Below are 23,356 nucleotides of genomic sequence, written 5' to 3'. Positions count from 1 at the left end.
GAATGCCATCTAGAGAGAAAGTATTTTTTTTTTAATTTTTTTAAATTGATTTTATTGGGAGGAAGTCTAATTTTTGATAGTAGATCCAGATCCCCTCTTGAGCTTATTCAATTGCCAGGCTGTATTTCAATGACTGGTCTACAAATAGCAATGACGCTCACAGCCCTCATTGCACTCAGCCTTGCTTGTGTGTTACCGCTCCGTGTAGATACACACCTCCAAGGCGCAGGGGCTGAGTCAGTTCAGCAGCCAGCCCTTGTTTCCCTCCCTTCCTCCTCATTACAAGCCATCATTAACTTTAACTGATTAATTGATTAATGGCTTAGCAGGCACAAGGCAGTGATTTAACATTATCGTCACCACATTTGATTAGCATAAAGACTCCGCAAGGCGCATGCGCATGCGCTGTGATCCACCCTGGGGTGACAGACAGGTCGCGCTTACTCAGTTCTTAATCGCTAAGCCGCAGTCGTGACACTTAGGCTGTTTTATGATCCTCAGTGATTTGCAGTGTTTATCTGAATCTTTAGAAATGTTTACTCTGGTAAAAAAAAATTGAGTAAACCCATGCTCAATCGCTTAGATTAAAAAGCATGAAAAAATCATGCATGGGTCTGTCTAGGCTATGAAGGGGAAGGTTTCTCTCTCACACCTGCATGATTCTGAAAAGAACCTTGCGCTTGCTGTATTTAGTGCTGCCTTAGCTCACACGGGGAGCTGGAAAGCAGAGAGAAGCCACTGGCAGTTTCATTTTCTTGGCGGTCTGCGGGGAAGTGAACGGGCAGCTGAAGCCATGAGACGTATTTCTTCAAGATGCTTTTGTTCAGTGTTGGGGAGGGAAGCCAGGGCCCCGTGTGCAGTAGACAGGTGCTCTACCAAGGGAGCCACCTCCCTCCCCAGTTTCTGCTTCGTGATCTTTGAGGTTGTGGTGGATGGAGGTGGGCACAAAAGAGACAGGGGACACTGTCATTGCATCTTCTAAAGCTGGCTTGTGGCTACACAGGTATGCTGTGGGATAATCTTTTTGTATACTATGAAGATGGGTCTCTGCCCAGGTACCTTCTGATTGGCTTACTAAGGAGCTGAGCAGCTGGCAGCTAGGCAGGAGAGGATAGGCAGGACTTCTGGGCAGAGATAGGAACTCTGGGAAGAAGAAAGGTGGCCTTTGTTGGCCAGACATGGAAGTGGGACATGTACGGAGGAGCAGTAATGAGCCATGGGACAGTATACATAGATTAGTATAAGCAGGTTAATTTAAGTTTTAAGAGCAAGTTGGGAACAAGCTAAGCTAAGGCAGAGCTTTCATACTTAGTAAGAAAGCTCCATGTCATTATTTGGGGGCTAATAGCCCAAAGAAAGCCCAACTGCACAGGCACTTGTCCTATTATTGTTGTTTAGACTGCTCAGATATCTTCTCTTTTCTACACTATTGCAGAACAATTGTGTAGCTAAACTGGTGCCACTGAGGGCCGCTGAGAATGTGGGAGAATTTCCTCCATGTGGAGGTGGAGGTGCCAGGCAGGAACTTGTCCACAACGTAGTTAGAGCGGATCTTTCAAAGACAAAAGGGTTGTAAGGAGAGAAACAGACAGAACGCTGCCCTGGGGAAGAGCAGGAAGAAAGACATAACTGTGTGAAATGGCGCTGTGTGTCCCTGGACAAACATGACTGGAGTGTGAACAGGGACTAGGGTGGCAGAGAGGAGTGGAGGTTTTGTTCAGGAAAATAGGGATGGCCTTCCTTCCCGTCCTTCCTTCCAAACTTGGGAACATACTTGGATCTCAACCTTCAGGTAAAGACAACTTGTTAAAGACTCCTTGGGAAACAAAAAACTCAATACTCTGTGATTTAGAAATACAATTTTGGTAGTTGTCTGAAGCATGAATGGGAGAAATTAAAGGCAGATGGGATCCGTCTGGTCACAGGAATAGTTCAGGGTTACGAAGATGAGGGTCTACTATGATGGAGGCAACGGAATAAAAGGGGTAAGGCGTGGTTTGGGAGCTCACCCAGGTTCCCATACATACGTCCATTTCCAGGAGGGCATCAGCCTAAGGAGGACATCTCGGGTTCCTTCAGACCGGCTCCTGTTCAAAACTGAGCACACTCCTGAGCTTGACAGCTAGTTGTGGGGATTGCTCGGAGGATTTTTCTCAGTCCGCTTTAACACAGTGTATGCCTCTCTGTTTGTTACGGCCCCCTTTGGAACTAGGGAACCATGTTTGAAATGATCTTTCTCCAAAGTTTATTAATCCATTTTGCTTACTTACACCTGACCTTAGCTTCTCTCTCTCGGAGCTCTCATTTTCTCAAGGTCTTAGGCAGAATCAGTGTCAACACGAACACATCGAGGAGTATCTTCTCTTTTCGCTGAAGAAGAAGCTGAAGCTGCCAACAGTGGCCCAGAGAGGAGTGGGGGATTCATCCTCTTGGCAGACAATCACACAAAGATTCGAGACCCTGGCATGTACAGTAAGAGCTGGTGGTCGGTTTTGAATGGAAGATAAGTACCTCGAACACCCAACAGACTGTTGGAACTTCAGGTTAGGCAGTTAGGAGGAGTATCAAATAGTCCTGCATCTCCCAGCCTCTAAGTGACTGTACTGTGAGATTCTGGATCAAACAGAGGAGATGAATCCCAATATAAAGAAGAGCTCATTGGAAATCGTGCATCAAAGTCGGATACAGGGGATGGCCTTTTCATCCTGGAGGTGCCACTCCAATACACTGCCTAACCTGAAGTTCCAACAGCCTGTTGGGTGTTCGAGGTACTTATCTTCCATTCAAAACCGACCACCAGCACAGGAGGATACAGTCACAGGATCAGAAGGGGGCTGAATCTGTGGGTGGTGGCTGCCAGCAGGAGCAGTGCACCTGGGGTACAGCAGCAGAGGAGAAAGGGGCCCGAGAGGAATCTGAGACTAGAGCATCCAGCTTCAACGGCTGGAGGACAAATGCCATCACTTATGGAATCCACAAAAGTCACTTCCTGGAAGCAGAGGGTAGGAATGACAGGAACCAGAAGCTGAGGGAGCGGGAGAAGGGGAGATGCTGCAGAGGGTATGGAAGTAGAAACAGATGACAGGAGGAATACGTTCAAGAGGCTGCAGCTAACTACAATATTTTCTTTTAAAATATGCAAGCGGGAGGTGAGCATTCTCATAAAGCTATCTGCCATGGAAGGTAGCACCAGTTTAGCTGTGTTGAATTACTATTCAATGTGTATATATCTAAAATATCATGCTGCCTACAATAAATGGGAGATTCAACGCCAGCCACCAAGTTGAGCTACAAGTTCAATAAACAGACCCTCTTCTCAATGTCTTCTGAAGCGCTCTGCTGGACAGACTAAATTACGTTTGGACTAGGACCAAGGGATGCTTAACGTCCATTTTCTGACTTGAAAAGCAGAGTAGGTGAGGCAGGCAAACTGAGAGGCCACCAGAAGAGCTCTGGGTGGGGAGAAAACAGAGAACTCCATGAGCAGATGGCTCACCTGCTCAAATGCTACCCTGGGGACAGAAACAGGGATGGTTCTCATGTTAATAAAAGAGGAAAGAACACCCACAAGTCTCTTCTCACTGGAGAGGAAGCAAATGTGTCCTCAGAGCGCAGCCTTGTAAACTTCTCCCCTCCTCTGTAGGCATGCCCTCCTAACCCCATGAATAATTAAACTCTCCCCACATCCAATTTATCCAATCACCTCTCTGTCTCTCCACAGCACAACACAACCCTAGTGCTATCCCTTTGATTCCTTACCAAACCCTTAACTCGTCCCCCTGGGAAGCTGCTGTTGAAATGGCTCAAGGTTGGGCACCCAGCAGAAGAAACAGAGCAGAGAGATGGAGGCCTCCTTGTGAGGATAACGAGGCCGAATGAGGAACAAGGTAGTCTAATGCCAAGCCAGCTTGCCTCTCCTCCCTGCTGCCAGTCTCTAATCAAGTTCCTCAAAGGAGCTCACGCAACTCATTTAGCACACAGTGTTCGCAGGTCGCACCCTGAACAGGGAAGGGGAGCAGATTCATCTCAGACATTTTCCTTCATAAAAGGCCCAAGCAGAGCCTGGAGGATAAAGGAGCCATCCCTCATTTGCAGACTACCTGGAGGATGATCCAGGAGGGAGCCGAGGGCCCAGCCGGGCATCGGGACGAGTGGGCCATGATGACAGGAAGAGGGCACATGCGTTGGAGATGACCTCGCCGGGTTTACTGAGTCCCAGCATCCACAGGTGATGAAACCCTGCATCCCACATCCCTTGCGTGCCGTGCCTCAGCCTGTCGGTTTCCTCACTTATGCAGTGAGGCCGCTTTATTCCCTTTTAAGTACCGGGTTCTCTCTCTGCTGAGGGCTTAGCGTCATCAACCTCAGCTTGTTTATCTGCCCTGACCTGGAAGGACTTAGCGCTGCAGAATGTCCGGCTAAGCTCTGGTCTTCCCATCAGACCTGCTGAGCGGCTTTCCTGGGCGTCTTTCCTAATGGCCCCAGCGTACCCTGCTATCGAATCTGTTCTGTCACGTTTCGCAAAGACCCACTTTTGATGTTTTTCATTATTTTGACCTTACTTTGTTTTCTTTCTTCCTCTGTCATCCACATTTGGTGACAGGCAGTTCACAAGAGAAGAGAACAGGTCCTGAAATGTCTCCAAGCTGAAGATTAAAGAGATTGTGAAAGCACCCTAGAGTTTACAAATTCTACTTCACAGACACTGCGTAACTTGTAATAATTAAGTGTATCCCCAAAGGCAACGTGTTTACCTCAGGGCATATTATTTTAAAACAGTAAGAGGCGACTATGAGCTAGTTGAACATTATCTTTGTTCATCACCGACAAAGGTGGCCTCTGTCTGGTTTATTCGCCTCGGTGGCCTCCACGTAGAAGGCACAGCTCGTCAGCTTCCAGAGGAAAGGAACCTGCGTGCTCTGCCCTTCGCAGGCTCCTGTGTCCACACGACTTGGTATGGATGAGCACCACCGTAGGTAGTGCTGGGCACCGGGTTACAGGACACACATCCAAAGCAGCGTGACTTCTGCTGTCCCGAGGCCTGCACGCTCGAGAGACTGCCTTCCTACACAATCACCCAGGAAGTGTGAATGAGGACTGCGACAGATGCTACAGAGATGTGACTGAAAGAGCCGTGAGCGCCAAAGCCAGTGGATGCGACCAGATCGGAAGTAGAGAGAAACCAAAAGTTAACCATGTGAGGGGGAGGAGGCAGGGCATCGAATAGAAACACCGCCCTGAATTGTATGATACGAGGATGCTGCCAGTCCACAAACTGCTACTGTTTTGGTGACATCCTGCTGGACAAACATTTCCTCCTGTCTCTCAGATCCCTATAGGACCCCCATGGTGTTTATAGACTCTCAAAACTGCCCGGAGGAAGGACATGGGGTGAAGATTGTTGTGGCTGTGAGCCCTGTGTCCAAGGTCATGTGTGTGTGTGTGTGTGTGTGTGTGTATAGATTGCAATTAGAACCCTACACAAGCTAGGCAGTGCTTTGCTGAGCTACGGCCTCAGTCTTTAGCTCACTGTTTCCACCCAGTTCTTTCCCACTGGACGATTCTCTGTGTGTGACAGCCTCTTGTTGTCTTACCAACGAACCTAAAGGCATATTACTCCAAGGTTGTGTGCTAGACCATTCAAGATGGTTTCTCTCCCAGTTTAGGCAAGGTCCCCAGCTAGACAGGCCTGCCTATCCGTGTTTCTGACATGTAACCTGGGTGCCGGAGAAGACCGAAGAAAATTCCTCTGAGTGATTGCTAGGAATCTGTTCGCTACTAAATGTCCCTTCTCTCAAAGCCAGTTCTTCTCAGACACCACAGGGCTTGACAAATACCAAGTAATTCAGACCACCAGGGCATCCTACACGTGAAAGCCACCATCTTTAAATTCCATACACGCCAGTGAGACATACGAGCCACATTTATACATATTTTTGTCAGTAGACATATTTGCCGAAGTCTTCCAGCTTTCCTGAGTTAGCGTATTGTTCTGAAGGTATGTAAGACCCTAGGGCGGTGCCAGGGCCCACAGCGGGTTTCTGTAGAAGCCGCTTTACCCCCTTCCCACAGCTGCCCTCTGTTCCCCTCGCCCTGACATCTGTCTACAGGACAGTGATGACTACAATTCTCACGTGGCCTACAGACACTTCTTTTGTTTGACCTGCGTAGCTTTTCAAATGAAATATTTTCAAGTCTAGCGAACTCTTAAAAACAAAACAACACAGCTTTCAGCTTGGCAAAAATCAAAGATTTAGGACAAGGAAGCCTGGTTCCTACCCATCAATAGTTGGTCAAAGGCTTTCGAGGCCTCGCTCACACACGCCCGGCAGGGCTGCTGCTGGCACCTGAGTGAATCAGAACCAGGGTCCCCAGGGCCGCTGCGGGGCAGAGGAGGAGAAAATGTAGCAGCTCCTTCATTCTTCCGAAGACCAGCCGCGGGGGCTCTCCCAGGGCTGCAGAGACATTGCACAGATGCGCAGACATTGCACTGGCAAAGACACACTGGCAAAGGTGGCTCTGTGGGCAGGAGACGCACCCAGCTGCGGACTGGAGGGACAGAGGAATGAGGGGGAGCGTATTATGGAACGAGCATGGGACCCCATGAGGGCGGTCTACAGGGCCTCTGGGTGGCATTCTAGGTGGGTGGAAGGGTTGTTACAGGTAAGAGCTGCTCTCAGTTTTGTTTCTAGCCACCTCGTTATGCTGACCATCAGAGTCTGCTGATGCCAAGCCAAGCCGAAGACAGGACACTGGAGGCAAGCACACACACCTGGCCAGCTGTTGGCTTGGGGGGATGCTGGAGGCCAGCACACACACCTCATCCAGCTGTTGGCTTGGGGGGATGCTGGAGGCCAGCACACCTCATCCAGCTGTTGGCTTGGGGGATGCTGGAGGCCAGCACACACACCTCATCCAGCTGTTGGCTTGGGGGGATGCTGGAGGCCAGCGCACACGCACCTCATCCAGCTGTTGGCTTGGGGGATGCTGGAGGCCAGCACACACACCTCATCCAGCTGTTGGCTTGGGGGATGCTGGAGGCCTGCACACACACCTCATGCAGCTGTTGGCTTGGGGGATGCTGGAGGCCAGCACACACACCTCATGCAGCTGTTGGCTTGGGGGATGCTGGAGGCCAGCACACACACCTCATGCAGCTGTTGGCTTGGGGGATGCTGGAGGCCAGCACACATACCTCATGCAGCTGTTGGCTTGGGGAATGCTGGAGGCCAGCACACACACCTCATCCAGCTGTTGGCTTGGGGGATGCTGGAGGCCAGCACACACACCTCATCCAGCTGTTGGCTTGGGGGGATGCTGCCTTCTGTTCTCTGAGCTGCCGAGTTTCCAGAACAGATCCGAGCAAGCAGGAAACACCCGCTTTTGTCTAGAACACACGAGGTTCCATTTTGATGACTTGGCAGCAATGATAGACATTACACGTAGGGACAGAAGTGGGAAGTCTAATAGGAGACCTGAATGTGAACTGGGACCCCAGAGGCCTGTCCAAAGGGAGGCAATAAAGGAAAACGTCAAAGAATGTGATAGAGGCAGACCAATAGAAAAGGGAGAAAATGAAGTGACAGGATTAAATAAACTGTATCAGCACACAAATTAGTGCACATTGACAAATGTGAGCTTGGGGAAATAGATTATTTAAAAATGAAAACTTAGACATTTGGACAAGCATATCAAATATAAAGAAACAGAAAAGCTGAACACATAAAAGAGATGATCCGAAAGACTAGCTTTCTTGTATGAGTCTGCATCTCTGTCTGCTTCCTGCCTGAGGTTTCACAATGGCTTTAACTCCTGCTGTTACTCCCTGTGGTGACAGACTGTGCCCTTCATTGGTGGGGGACCGAAACCCTTCTCTTGTGGCAGCCATGAGACACCTGAGCAACACAAGAGCCCATGGTGGAACAGGTTTAACTCACCTAGAAAACGGAACGGACATCTTCCTATCAAAACACACAAGTAAAAGTCAACCGCCCCTCAAAGGAAACTTTGCAGGATAAATAGCCTGGCATGGAATACGTGTAATAGATGGAATTACAGTGTGGAACGGACGGATAGGGCAGCAGCGGGGCTTCACCCCGTGCACACGCCACGGCACTTCCTCATCCACTCCAGGTGCACGCTACTCTTCACAACACATGGCTCCCACACAAAGATCTCAACACGTGAGGCGAAAGGGTGAGCTGCCACGAAGTTTAGAGAATGAAATGATATGCAATATATTATCTGAAGACAATGGAATCGTGCTAAAAATCAAGACTATATAAGTTTAACCAGGACAATCCCATCCATAGAAAGGCTTCTACACGATGCATGAGTTAAAGTGATCATCCCGGAAAGAGACAATCATACTGAAAATTGCAGTATATTTAGGTTGTGAAACAGTGATTATGCGTCACATCGGAACGGTAAGCTTTCAATTTAAACATTCGTGTTGGAAACGAAGCCCGAGAATTTGAGCATGAGTCAGAACATGTATCATGCCAGAAACCAGAATGCACCCCAGAGCACATGAAGGTAGAGAAACGCACACACTGTAGATAGCAAAGCATTCTCAGAGCAGAAAGCCTCAGGGTTACAGACATGAACACCCACGTCCCGAGCAAGAACACGAAGTCCAGGATGAAGCCAAGGCAAAGGGATGGGATAAAAGGAAATATCAAACATGAAAGCAAACGAGGGAGGGGGTGAATGTGAGCTAGTCCTTTAACAAGGCTACAGGGAGACTGGAAAACCTTGGGCATGGTTGCTAGAACTAGAAGGATTGAGAAAATAAACAACAGTTGAAAGACAGACACAGATACGTGTTCTGCGTGAGCCTGCACCCAACTATCATATTAACTAACACACCAAAGAACGATCACGTGAGACCTTTTATGGAAATACAAGAAGTAGCTGAGATCCAACATCTCTTCCTAACAAGCCTTCCTGGCAAATTAGTAGCAGCGGCAGGAAGCGGTCCTGATGCTGCACAGATGAAGGTTATCTGTGAGAACCGGTTAAACACCATGCTTAACAGAGAGTCAAGAGCCCTCCTGCCGAGATTAGGGGGAAACACAAGTGTCTGCTTCAAGGGCTTCTGTTCTGCTTCATGCAGGAAGCCAAAGAAATAAAGAAAAGGGAAAGGAGATAGAGGACTTAAAAGGAGTGATAAAAAACAAATAAACTTTGTTTTTAGAAAATGTGGTTATTAAAGAGAAAAATCTAAATGCTGTTTATAAGAATAGTGAGAGAGTTTAGTGGTTTTTTTTTAAACGATGTAATTGATCACTGTATAAAAAATAATTGTCAGGCTAGAGAGATACATAAAATTGCTAGCTGAGCAGGCCTAGATGACCGAAGTTCCAGCCACCAAAACCCATGTAACCCATGGCCTCTGTTGTCCCAGTACTCCTATGGCAAGATGGGCGGTGGGGACAGGAGCACTGGCCGGAAGCCCCAGGCTAGCCGCAGAGAAGAGCTGTCTCCAGGAGAGACAGTCAGAGGACTGAGCCAGTGACCAGGAAAATGTGCTCCTGGGGAAAGGGAACAGGCTAGGGATGTCCAGAGGTGTGCTGGCTTAGGAGCAGACCTAGATAACGTAGCCAACTGACTTGATTATCGATTAATTGCAATACTGGGGGCCCAGCCTTGGGCCTTCTGCACTGAGCTACATGGCCAGCTCTCGGTTTTTGAGACAGGGCCTTGTTAAGCGGTACAGTCATAAAAATTTTGACTTCTGTCCAGTGTGACAAAGATGTAAACTTTCTACTTCTTTTTTTTACACTAAGCACAAGATGGAACTTTAGTAATAAATAATTAATAAAGATGTTTAGACATCTATTGAAATAGCACCTCTGCCTCATTTTCCTTTATTCCTTCTGTTTCTCTTTTTTAATATTATGTCTTATTAATTCTTTGAGAAACTTAAAAAGGAAACTCTGGAAAAGAACTTAAGAACACTCCCGAAAGTTGAGTTGTATATTTGGGAAATTCAACACTTCTTGAAAGATAAATGTCCTGCCATGATGCAGACAAACAGGCCGGCATAACTTAGCCTATTCTTTTATGCTTGCTTGAGAAATCATTTCTGAAGTCTTAAGAATTTTCTAGAGCTCCTAAGATATTATAAAAATATGCTGGCAATTGCATTACATATTTATTATAAAACATTTCCTATATGTTATAGAGTTATCCTTACAGCTAGGGAGAAGGAAGATCATAGAACGACACTGTGACCTGAGGTCATACATAAAGAAATACGGAAGGCGAATTCCCATCTCCTAGGACAGGTGCAGATCAGTGTGTTTCAGAGTTGGAGAGATATAAAAAGCCTCTCATAGTTGCACCTCCTGCACCCCTGGCCCTGGTGGGGATGTGTGCAGAGGAGAAAGAGTTGCTGGGGCAGCTGACTAGTCATATTAGCCAAAAGAGTCCAGCCAGTTCCAGATTCAGTGAGATACTCAGTGTCCTTATCTGACCTCTGCATGCATGCACCTGCATTCACACAGGTGCATACACATCCGTCACACAGACACACACACAGACACACACACATACACATCCATCACACACAGAGAGATACATACATGGGGGGGGGAGAGAGAGAGAGAGAGAGAGAGAGAGAGAGAGAGAGAGAGAGAGAATATATGTTGGGAAATGATTCAGTGAGATAGTGTCCTTATCTTTTGAGCTATGCTCAAAAGCGGAAGATTATGAATGAAAAGGTTAAGAAGTTACATTAATATCAAGAAGGTCTCTCTATCAAAAAGCTTCAGGAAGAAAGAGAAGAACAAAGCTGGAATAAGAGATTTGCACCACACTATCTAAGGACAAATATTTAACATTAAATGAAGAAGAGATACATTTTTTGTCAAGAGGGGATGCCCAGATATAGCAAACGATAATGAACATCGTGTGGAATCAAGGCATACAAATTCCTCCACATTCGCTGGCCAGCAAGTCTCAATGAATCAGTACAGAGAATCTCTCAAAAGAAAGAAAATGTGGAGAGGACCCGTGAAATAGCTCAGAGGGCAGAGTGATTGCCACCATGCCTGATGCCTTGGGGTCAATCCTCAGGACACATGGTGAAAGGAGAGAAGAGACTTCCACAGGCTGTCTTCTGACCCCACACGTGCACTGTGTAAATGCTTATCTCAAAAAAGTAACTAAATGTGCTGAAAAATTTAAAACAAAAACAAAACCAGGTAGAGAGCAATAGAGGAAGACAAACAATGTCGACCTCAAGCCTCCTCCTGCACACTCATACAGGTGCACCTGTACGCTCATGCAGGTGCACCTGCACACACTCACTCAGGTGTACCTGTGCCTGCACACTCACACAGGTGCACTTGCACCCTCACCCATGTGCACTTGTGCCTACACACTCACCCAGGTGTACCTGTGCCTGCACACTCACACAGGTGCACCTGTGCCTATACGCTCACTCAGGTGTACCTGTGCCTGCACACTCACACAGGTGTACTTGCACCCTCACCCATGTGCACTTGTGCCTACACACTCACCCAGGTGTACCTGTGCCTGCACCCTCAGCCAGGTGCACCTGCGCTGACACACACAGGTGCACCTGCACACTCACACAGGTGCACCTGCACACTCACACAGGTGCGCCTGCACACTCACTCAGGTGCACCTGCACACTCACCCAGGTGCACCTGCACCTGCACACTCACACAGGTGCACCTGCACACTCACTCAGGTGCACCTGCACACTCACCCAGGTGCACCTGCACACTCACACAGGTGCGCCTGCACACTCACTCAGGTGCACCTGCACACTCACACAGGTGCACCTGCACACTCACACAGGTGCACCTGCACCTGCACACTCACACAGGTACACCTGCACACTCACACAGGTGCACCTGCACATTCACACAGGTGCACCTGCACACTCACACAGGTACAACTGCACACTCTCACACGTGCACCTGCACCTGCACACTCACTCAGGTGCACATAGAGACATGCAAACTCATACCCAGATGATATGTCATTTCCATTTATGAGAGCGAGAATTTAGAAGAAGGAAACACAGATCTGCAAGTATGAACACTTATCAACATTATTGGTACATGTATAATACTACTTGGTAACCTCAGTTATAATCTTTGTGCTCTTAGCTAAGTAAATATGTATCTGTCTGGCAATACACTGGCCTAGAGACAGTCTTGCATGTATGGGACTGGAGAAACTTCAAGGATTGTACTGGTTATAACCTAGGTCCATTGACAAGGGAAATGTCAAATGCCACAGAACAGGGAAACACAGAGCTACATAGACTAGAGGTTATTGGCCCAAATGGAAGATTCACAGCAGTCAAAATAAATCTATCAACTTGGATGAATCTCATCATGCAAATAATGTATAAAAAAGGAACCCCAGGGAAGAAGATGTACATCATGAGTCATTTAGATAACGTTCACCAAGTGTGCAGAATGAAATCTGTAAACGTGGGGGCTGCAGCCAGTAGGGCAAGTACTTCTTTATTTGGGGTGGTGGCTCTTTTTGTCTAGGGTGGGAAGGTGGGAGGGAATGGAGACATGAGCGATTAGTAATGTCCCCCCCCCCCCCCGCATTTGAAGTATCATTAGTATTTATTTCTGCCTCATGCATTAGAAACAGTTTTGCAAGTGGTTCTGTGTTCAAAACAGTAACAAAATATAAAATAGAGTAGACTTCATTTAAACACTCATTCTGTAGTTTCAAACTAGATACATCGGGACCAGGAATAAAACCGACACATTCAAACGATGTTTAAATCAGTCGATTATACTTTTCATTAAGAAAACAGGAAAGATAGGTAAGAGCCGTCTTTCTAGTCCACTGTTTGGCCAGCTAAGGTTTTGGGTCATTCTGAAGCCTACTGCAGGCAGACTCTAGAGTGAACCATTAGCCCAGGCGCTGTTAGTAGGCAAATGACACACAGCTACCGTTGACATTATAAATGACATTCTTTTTATCCTAAAAAAGCAATTTCACAGATATGCTCTTATGAGAGCAAAAAGCATTTTATCTTCTTCCTCTGGGGATGTAAGAGTGCACTTCAGCGAGGACCCTACCCTCCATGTGTGGGCACCTCAGCGTGCCCTTCAGTGCGGACCCCACCCTCCATGTGTGGGCACCTCAGCGTGCACCTCAGCGCAGACCCCACCCTACACGTGTGGGCACCTCAGTGTGCCCTTCAGCACGGACCCCACGCTCCATGTGTGGGGATCTCAGCGTGTCCTTCAGCATGGACCACGCTAGTCCACCTCTCACAGAGCCATCTTGTTCTCCTTTTAGCTTCTCTCACGTTTTGTCTGTGGGATTTTTATTAAGCACCCGGAACTATTATTTCCCCCTTCCAAATGTTTCACATTTATCTCTAGATTTCCTCCTCTCTCCGCTTCACCGAGCTTCACCAGAAAGCTATTTTAGAGCTCAGCTTTCTTTGCCCGTGTTTTCTACTTAGTCTCAGTTTTTTAATGAGGTTATATTTCTAAGAGCTTTGTTCAAGAGACTTACTCATTAGTTATGAAGATTTTACCCCTCTTAACTTTGCTGAAGCTAATTTCTCTAATAGCCTAATTTGCTAACGTTCTCTGCTAGGACAATCCTCACCGCTGCAGGCAGCCACAATGAACGGGTGAGGACTGTCCTCCGATTCTCTGTCTGCCTTTCTTCCCCTGTCCCATGAGGGTCATTGTTGTCTGTCTTGGTAACCCTTGGATGCTAGAGACAACCTAAAAATAAAGGGCGGGCATCCCCGCGTCCCAGCATCCTCAGTAGAACGATTCCCTTACTTTTGTGTTGGCACGTCCCTCGGGTTTCTCTGGGTCCCTACCTAAATTCTGTATCACCATTCTCCTACAACCAGACCAACACAAATGAAGGAAAAGAAGCCTCAAATACAGTGGTTAAAATCCAGTGCAATACAAATGCCTAAAATCCATAATATCCGCGTCCCAAACCTATGGACACAGCAACTAGCTCCTGTTCAGAATCACCCAGGTCCTTGGTCATGATCTGGATTTGAACAATTTTACTGTGCCAAAATCTAGGTCTCTAGTAGACAACAACATGGACTTTTTTTTTTTTATGTTCTTGATGGTGAAAATGACGAAAATACATGTTATCTACCAAATGAATTTGATCAAGTGTGTGTGTGTGTGTGTGTGAGTGTGTGCATAGAGAGGTCACACATGGAAACTGGAGGTGATAAAATCATGTTAGCAGCAGAGAAGTGTGCTACAGGAGGTCAGAGGCTGGAAAGAACTTCCTACCAGCCCCTCTTTCTGAACAGTTTTCAGTTATCGTGATCCTGAGTGTCTAGCTCACCTGGCTGTTGCAGGAGGCTTGAAAATTTACCAACCAAGTCCATCGTACACGTAAGGTTGACACGACCGTGTAACACTTTACTGACACGGATTTTTTTTTTAAGCTCCATAGGCACCTGGACACCAACACCAAGGCGGGAACTTGTACTAAACGGAGAACAGGGTCCCTGAGGAACTTTATGACTGATTTTCCTAACCAGTAGCCTATGTGTTATCCGGTTAGCACATTAGCTACAAACAATCAAGCCATAAGTCATGCAACTATTGATCGATCCTGGTCCTGGATGAAGCATGTTAAATGCGCCTGCGAATTATGACGTAGGTGCTGTGAGCAAGCACAGCTGTGCCCTGTATCTCCACCAACCCACAAGGCTGACAAATCCCGAGACTAGCTGCCACACCCTGCGCTGAAAACTGCCGCTAGGGTAGAGGTTCTGTGAAAACATTACCTTCGATTTGGGCTTCTGTGCCTTAGGTGTGCTGTAGATAAGCCAGCAGTGAGCCACTTAGACGTGTGTAGAGATGTGGCAACTGCTAAGGTCGTGGGGCAGTAGCAGGGGCTGGGCCTCCTCATTACTTCACCAGGCTCTGGAAAGTTCACACCTGCTCTCTCTACTCTGCTGACTGTACCTGCATTGCATGGGTTCATTTTATTTTATTTAACCACTCATGAGCTGACGTGGCAGGACCATTCTGGACTAAGCAGGTGGCTCGGGGAAAAGGTACTTACGGCCGACAATGCCTCCCGCCCCACATAGTGGAAGGAGAGAGCCCAACTCCACAGATTGTCCTCTGACCTCCCTCCATGAGCCTGCCTCCGCCATCAATAAATAAACATAGTTGTATAAAAAGAGTTCCATTCTAGTTTGGAGGGGAACTCTAGAGGCAAAAAGCCACATGGAGACGGCTCCCGCCGATACCCCAGAGAGGGAGGCATAGGGCAGTACTGGATCAGGACAGTGACGGTCTATATCAGGTGCCACTCCTGTCTGGGGTAAGAGTCCCCCTCCACAATCTCCCAGTCATCAGAGGCTTGCAGAGGGTGAACGGAACGTGATCTGTGTTCTTCCCACTTCTGCACTTTTGATCATGCCTTGCTTTTGGAGAGAGAATGGTGGAAGATTGCCGTGGTGGTGGGAGTAACAGGTGTGTTTCACAAAAACAATTAGTTGGCAAACTTTAGCAGACCCCAGACCTCAGAACCTCCAAGTCACAGCTTTTTTTCCCTTTCTATTTGAACTCAGAAGGCAGGGAAGGGGGCAAGGATGACTTCTCGATGTACAAGAAGAATTAAACCTAGTTAGATAGTGGCTGGTGCTGTCTGAGACAGGACAGGACTGTGTCTACAGCTAAGTTATTGTTTAGTTTTGTAGCTGTGATGCAGAATGGGTTAGTTCATCCCTCATCTGGCTGAGTTTGACCGCTACTTTCAGAATCCCCCCTCACTCACACTCAAACTGAAGCGTCTAAATTGCTCCAACTTTTAAGGACAACCTATGTGCTGGAAGCCAAATCCCCTTCTCCTTTTGTGCCTGGCTGCCCAATATCAAAGCCCAAAGGCCAGCCAATAAGAAGGAAACATTTCCAGAGAGATATTAGGGCCATTTGATTAATGTATGTGGAGGGGAGGAACATGAAAGGGAAAATAAATTTTGAAAGCTTCAACCTCAGTGGAAATGGAATCACTGAACCACAGAAGAATAATGGACTCTCTTTCCATTTCAAGCAATTTCTTAAATTTCCTTCCTTCGTCCTCCTTCTTTCATTCCCTTTTGAGGAAAACACCAGTATGCTGAGGTTTATCCATCTGTAGACATTTATAAATGTAGTCTTTTATCTTTTTATTGTTTTTGAAAGTGTGAGTCACACTATACTGCTTAGGATGGCCTCCAAGTGACTGTGGCCTTACTTGAATCATCCTCCTGCCTCAACCTCCCCAGTGCTGGCATTACAGCCGTGCACCACCACACCTGGCTCGATGCTGTAAGTCTTTGTGTTTGAGCAAGCCTTTAAGAACCAGGCTATGGAACAGAAAGGGTAAAACCTGCTGGTCTGAGAGCAAGCCTTGATCCCTTCTTAATGCCCCAGCGGGGCTCTCCTTAGGGCCAAGGAGCTCTGCCATCTGAGGCATCTTACCCTCATCCGGCCGTTCCGTATGGCTGGTCCGTCCTCTGCCAATCTCAACACGTACAGATCCATTTTGTATTCTCTTCCTCCACGGATGCTGAATCCAAATCCTTTGGCTCCTTTCTCCATATCCACCGTGAAATAATCAAAATCCTGTAGGAGTGGGGAAGAAATGGAAGATGGGATCGCTTAGCATTAGAGGGACTTCGACAGTCAATTTCCCTGATCCCCTCTCTCACAGTTAACGTCTTCAAAGGACATGGCGTTAGAAGACGCCACTTGACTTTACAAATACTGAACATGCAAGACCTGGCTCCAAAGACTCAATTAGTTAACTCTGTTAAAGCAAACAGCACAGCTTAAGCTGGCTTTTCTTGATCAACTTGCACTTAATGCGTGACATCATCTCTTCTAAATTCACCCATTCATTGATGTTAGCGCCATAAGTAAGTCTGTGCAGACCACTGGACATCAACTCAGAGGACACAAGGTCAGTGTGTCCTCTAAATGCAGCATGTCCCAGACTCCCTGGCCACCACCGCTCTTAAACTCTGTGGGGGGGTAAAGCTGGTCCTTGATTTAATAATGGGACACAATGCAATTGGATAGAGCAGAAACTGTACTTAATTTCTATCTCGGTATCTCGTTCCTGGGTGATGAATATTTACTAGACATTGAGCTCTGGTCTTTTACAGAGGTTGACCATTTACCATGGCCTATTAGGAAGAGCCACCCTTGAGAAAATGGAAGCTCAGAGAGGCCAGGGAAGTCTCAGGAGGAACGTCCAATGCCAACCAAGAATGGGACAGCCAGACCCTTAGCTGTATACACGGGGGCTTTTTGATGATTGCAGTGGCTGCAGGGTCGGTTGTAAAGCCAAGCTTGGCTTTGCCATCTGCATAGAGGCTTGGCTATTTACCACAGAGTGGGAGGCAGGCGGTCATTTTGAAACAATGGCTCTGAAAGACCCCAGTGGCTGGAATATGTCAAATTTTCTACATTAGTAGTATTCTGAAGGTCTAGCAGGAGCTTAAGAACAATGACTGAAATGGGGGGATAGGAGGAGGCAGAAATTTTTAATAAATTAATTAATTAATTAAAAAAATAAAAAGAAAAAAGAACAATGGCTGTTGCTGAGGCTATGTTCTTGGAGTTAGCTTGTTAACTATTATCAAGATTAGTTCATGCATGACTACCACTGACTCCCGGTTGGTTGTGGATCTGTCCTGCTTCATCTAGAGCAGACTGATCTATGCACTGATGTTCTGGAGATGCAGGTGTTAGCCCTGAAACTGAGGCTAAGAACAGAGGCCTGGCTGTCTGCTCCCACAGTATCTGGATGTTCTGCCTCCCTTCTACAGCACTCGCTGCACCCCAGGAAGTCTCTGTGGGGACCCTGTGTCCTCCAGCAGGGGTACCTGTGGCTGCCTGTAGTCGGACAGAGGGTACTGCCTGGTGTCTGGGGAGTGCTGCCTGTAGTCCAAGGGTGGGGGCTGCGGGTAGTCCCCTCCTGGGGGCTGCCTGTAGTCCAGCGGGGGCTGCCTGTAGTCGGTGAAGGGAGGTTGCCGGATGTCTGGCTTCACGTCTTGCCTCGCTTTCACTTCTGACCTGTAACTAGATAAAGAGAAAGGGAGTTTGCTTTGGCATTGCAGCACTCGGAGGAGATTAGAAAGACTCTAAGCACGGTCCAGCCACCACAGCTTGTGGGGACCCAAGTTGTGTCTTGTTACATATTTAGGATTTAAGAAGATTAAAGTAATGGCATTATTTAGAAATTGTTGACAAATATATTATTGGGTACTTTCATTTGCCTCCTTAAGAAATTGACACAAACTGGACAATGGTGGCGCACGCCTTTAATCGCAACACTCAGGAGGCAGAAGCAGGTGGATCTCTGTGAGTTTGAGGCCAGTCTGGTCTACAGAGATAGTTCCAGGACACCAGAATTACACAGAGAAATCTTGTCTCCAAAAACAACAAAACAAAACAAATCAAGAACCAAACAAAACCCAACAAAACAAATTGACATAAAAGCGATAGATCCCCCAGAACTTTGTGGAAAAGGTGCCATGGATATTTCTCCCTCACTTTGGCCATTTCAAAGCTGCACAGTTAGGGCTTGGAGGGCCGGCTTAGTAGTTAGGAGCAGGCACTGCTCCTGTAGAGGACTTGAGTTCAGTTCCCAGGGCCCATGTCAGAGGGCTCACAACCTTGTAATCCTACCTCCAGGGAATTTGACTCTTTTGCACTCCACAGGTACTTCATTCATGAGCACACACACACACACACACACACACACACACACACACTTAAAAATAAATAAATCTTTAGAGAAAACCCAACTGCACAATCACTCTAAATCAAGGGAATGAAACATGTCTTGCCTCTCTCCCGTCCTTCCTCTCTTTCTCTATGCTTACTCTCTCTCTCTCTCTCTCTCTCTCTCTCTCTCTGTCTCTTCTCTCTCACATATAAACACAGTACTTGGCACATGTAAACACAATTGCAATGATCTCTAAGTAGTTTATAAACATGTTATTCATGGCTATTTTTAAAAGTTTTATCTAATTTTATTTTATGTGAATGAATGTTCACCTACATGTATGTGTGAATGGCTGAGTGGTACCCTTAAGCACCTAGGGAAGAACATCAGATACCTGGAACTGGTTACAAGGAACCGTGTGCATGCTGGGAACTGAACCCCAGTCTCTGCAACAACAAACGCTCTTAAACATGGAGCCATCTCCTCAGTCCCCAGGGTTATTTTAACTGCTAAGGTGCATCTTTGTGAGTAGTTCAGATGGTAAAGACGTGGTAGTAAGGTGTGATCGTCAAGTATAATGCAGGCCCAGAGTCACCGGCTCACTGGGAACACTGGGGCTATGTTGCAGACATTTAAACATGTGGCCATGTGATAACAGGGAAGGCAGAATGACCCAGGGTGGCATTCATTTGTGGCGTATTTTTAGCCCTTACTCATGAACAAACACAGAGAGCAGAAATAGCTGCTGGGTAATCTCCCAGGCATCCCCATCGCTCTGAACTGGGGGCGCTCACAATGGGAGTTACAGCCACTCCCTGATAGTGTGGGACCATGGGCATGCCGGTAAGACAAACCCAAAACTCAACACCGTGGAACAGAGGCCCTTGAATGTTAAAGCTCACTGCCTGTTGCTGCCGTATGGCTGTGGTTAGATTAAAACAATATTCTGAAGAATTAGCAAAATACTTTCTTTTCTTTTCTTTTTTCTAGATAAGGCCGAAACGCAACTCTGGCTAGTCTTGACTTTGGGATGTGCCTCTGTCAGCCTCCTGAGAACTAGGTCTGCTGATGTGTGCTATGGTGTCTGGGGGAATTAAGGAAACAGGAAATATTCAGCACACAAGAAGGCTCAAAGGGTGTAGGGTTTTCCACTTCAGACCAGATGGCTTCTTGACCAGGTCATGGTCTATCTGACACGGAGTCCCAACAAACACCAAACAAACAAAACAAACAAAACCCCAAGTGAAGTGGACAGTTAGCACCACTATCACCCAGTATCTGGGGAGGACACATAGAAAGTGCAAAGTAGGGGATGTGTTTACATGGGCTTCTTGGGAGGTCAGTGGTTTTAGTCTCCCCTCCGAGTAGGTTGCATTTGTTATTAACCCCCCCAGGAGAAGGGAGCCTTCTTTCTGTGTCTTGAATAGTTCCGGCTTTGTTGTGTTTCTCCCTAGTCCACCCACCTGTTGAGGTGCAAGCTGCGAACAGAGTTACTTAAAATACGATTTGAATAAGGTGCTTAATTATACAAAAGTATGCATTAAACCAGAGGAATCGAACCAGGTGACATTTGCCAGTGTGTGGCGGCTCCCTTCTAGAAATCTCTAGCTCGGTGGTTTGGGTGTCACGCTGTCTTAAGTTACAGCATAGCCACTTCATTTTTATGCTCGGTGTGGTATTGGTTTGAAATGTCCATTTTGTGCTCCGTTTCCACCAGATGTGTCATGGGGTGGAGCCAAAGAGAATGAAATGTAAGAATCTCCCAACGATTAGACAAATGACCAGAAGCAGGGAGAGAGAGTGAAGCCTGCTGCATCTTCCATCTTGACCACCAAGCACTCAGTTGTCCCTCTATTCCACTGCCATGTGTCAGGAATTTCAGGTAACTTCCTCCGGAAGGGTTCCTTAACAAGGAAAATGTACTTAATTTTTTCTGGCTGTTGCTAACTTTAAAGTGGGTGATACACTGGCTAGAGCAAAAATTAGGTTGGGCTGAATATGTGAACACTTCACTTTAGGGAAAACATAAAATCAGATGATTACAAATTTAAAACACAGGCTTCAGGCTGGGGAGATGGGTCAAGTTGGTAGGCACTTGCTATACAAGCGTGAGGATCTGAGTTTGAATCCCAGCATCGGTATAAAAGCCAGGTACAGTGATGAGTACCTATAATCCAGCCCTTCAGGGTAAAAACAGGACGAGATCCGTGGACCTTGCTGACCACACCGTTTAACCAATCAGTGAGCTCCAGGTGTAGAACCAGTTAGGGAAGGTACCCAATGAACCTCTGCCCTCTGTATTTGGTCATGCATGGCTACCTTACAAAGAAAATGCACTCGTGTACACACACACACGCACACACACAAACGTGCACACACACACTCACATGCACGCGTGCACTCTTAAAAGTTATTTTACATATAAAAAAGGTTACCTACGTAATTCTCCTATCTGTTAATTTCATCACTAACGATTCTTTAGAGAGATGATAAAGACAGATGGCAAATGGTAATTTCTAGCTTATAGTGTGGTAAAGACTGAGAAATGCTGCCCAGGAGATATTCCACAGCTTGAGAGCCTTTTACGAATCATTTCTGGGGATGAGAGCCCACAGGATCTCAAGAACTACAAGCAATTAATAGTGGCTGACAGAGGGAGAATGCTTCCCCAGAGATGAGTTTCCTGATTGGCTGTGCAGTGCTCAGTGGTCATCCCCAGAAGCGGACGCAGGCAAGCAACACTGAAGGGATTGTATTTATCTGTTGATTTGTTTAGATGTGTGTGTAACAGAAATGGTTAAAGGGGAGGAGCTGGATATGGGAAAGGCAGGAAGGAGGAAAGGAAGAAACAACACATTTATATTTTAACTAAATTTTAAAAGGAATCATTTGAGACTCGAGAGACAGCTCAGCAGTTAAGAGCACTGGATGCTCTTCCAGAGGACCCTGGTTTAATTCCCAGTACCCACATGACAGCTCTCAACAGTTGTAGTCCTGGGTGATCTGATACCCTCACATAGACACACATATAGGCCAAATACCAATGCATATAAAATTTAAAAAAAGAAGGAAAAAGAAAAAAAGAATCCTGTTCAGCCTTAGTATCTAGGGTTCTGGTGTAGGAGGGTCTTCTGTCTATGTGTTACTTTCATTGGTTAAATAAAGAGACTGCCTTGGCCTTTTGATAGGGCAGAAAATTAGGTGGGTGGAGTAGACAGAACAGACTTCTGGGAAGAAGAAGGCAGATGCCATGGCTCTCCTCTCTGAGACAGACGCTGGTTAGACTCATGCTGGTAGGCCACAGTCAAGTGGCGATACACATTAATGGAGATGGGTTAAACTAATATGTGAGAGTTAGCAAATAAGCGGTTGGAGATAATGGGCCAGGCAGTGTTTAAATGAATACAGTTTCTGTGTGATTATTTTGGGATTAAGCTAGCCAGGTCGGGAACACCGCTGCTCCTTTTATAACAGAGTTCAAGGTGAATGAAAGGATTTTCATCTTCCAATGCTCTCTTCCTTATGACTTTAAATGGCAAACATCAGTTGCCCTTGCTGGTGAACAGCCTGTTCTTTACACTTAGATTTGGAATATATTCTGTAATAGTTCTCTTCTTTCTAAAGGGATCCTTCTTTATGAACTTATGAACACTTTAGAATTATTTTGTGATTCCTGAGCACCTAGAGTAGCACAGGAAGTTAATTTGGGAGTAAGTGAGGTAGCATACAGTATTGCTTATTCTAATTTGCAGAATAGAAATATTCAAGAAGATTGCCATTACAGCTTTCCCCATTCTTGCATGGGAAATGGCTCAGTCTGATATGTAGGAGGGCACGCCTTGTCTGGAAGAACGTGGTATATGAACTGGCTTGGCAGCATTTCTAGCATGATCTAGAAACAGGCAAAGACTTTTCCTTTGACTTCCTGGTCATCTTTGGTGGATATCACAAAAATGTTTCTGATATCTGCGAAATCACTGAATTGTTTTGTTCACACATAAATGAATCACCGGTAACAATAAAAGTGTAAGCCAGGAAACCCAAGTACAGGCCCGTAAAAAGCCCTAAACCTGGAGAGGCCACTTCTCAGGTTGTTAATGTTACTGAAGCAAATACGTTGGTGATTTATAAAAATTTTAATCATGTAAATATGCTGATTTCACATTTAGGAAATACTTTATTTTGTGATCAGGGAAAATGTATCTGCAAAGACCGTTGCTTCCATGACAGAGAAAGGGTAAATCCCAGCTGTAAATGAGAAGGAGATGGGATCCTGCCACTGCCCTCCCAAGGGATTTAACACACTGTCATGGGATCCCACAGTGTCCACCTGAGGCAGCCATCCTCCCAGAGGATTTAACACACTGTCATGGGATCCCGCAGTGTCTGCCTGAGGCAGCCATCCTCCCAGGGGATTTAACACACTGTCATGGGATTCCGCAGTGTCTGCCTGAGGCAGCCATCCTCCCAGGGGATTTAACACACTGTCATGGGATCCCGCAGTGCCCACCAGAGGCAGCTGTTCTCCCAAGGATTCTAATACACTGTCATGGTTTGCCCTTCAGAGTGGGGGAGCCACTTTTGGAGAGACGATGGCCAGCTGATAGAGATGAGATTACCCACCCCC

At 46.6% G+C, this 23,356-nt stretch overlaps 1 protein-coding gene across 5 annotated transcripts in view; it reads right to left on the bottom strand.

Annotated features, from left to right (window-relative positions):
* LOC121434623 (membrane-associated guanylate kinase, WW and PDZ domain-containing protein 2) overlaps nucleotides 1–23,356 on the bottom strand; it is a 1,272,606-nt gene that overhangs the window by 64,141 nt on the left and 1,185,109 nt on the right. For all 5 annotated transcript variants that reach the window (XM_041633542.1, XM_041633543.1, XM_041633545.1 and 2 more), the window contains 2 exons: nucleotides 17,885–18,080; nucleotides 16,476–16,619 (listed from right to left, as the gene is read on the bottom strand). In XM_041633542.1, coding sequence (XP_041489476.1) covers nucleotides 16,476–16,619; nucleotides 17,885–18,080 — 340 coding nt within the window. The remainder of the gene's footprint in view (nucleotides 1–16,475; nucleotides 16,620–17,884; nucleotides 18,081–23,356) is intronic.

This window comes from Microtus oregoni, unplaced genomic scaffold, assembly GCF_018167655.1.
Source record: "Microtus oregoni isolate MIOR12 unplaced genomic scaffold, Mior012 000044F_ref0000062, whole genome shotgun sequence".
Lineage (NCBI taxonomy): Eukaryota > Metazoa > Chordata > Mammalia > Rodentia > Cricetidae > Microtus > Microtus oregoni.
This window is presented reverse-complemented; position numbering and strand designations above follow the sequence as displayed.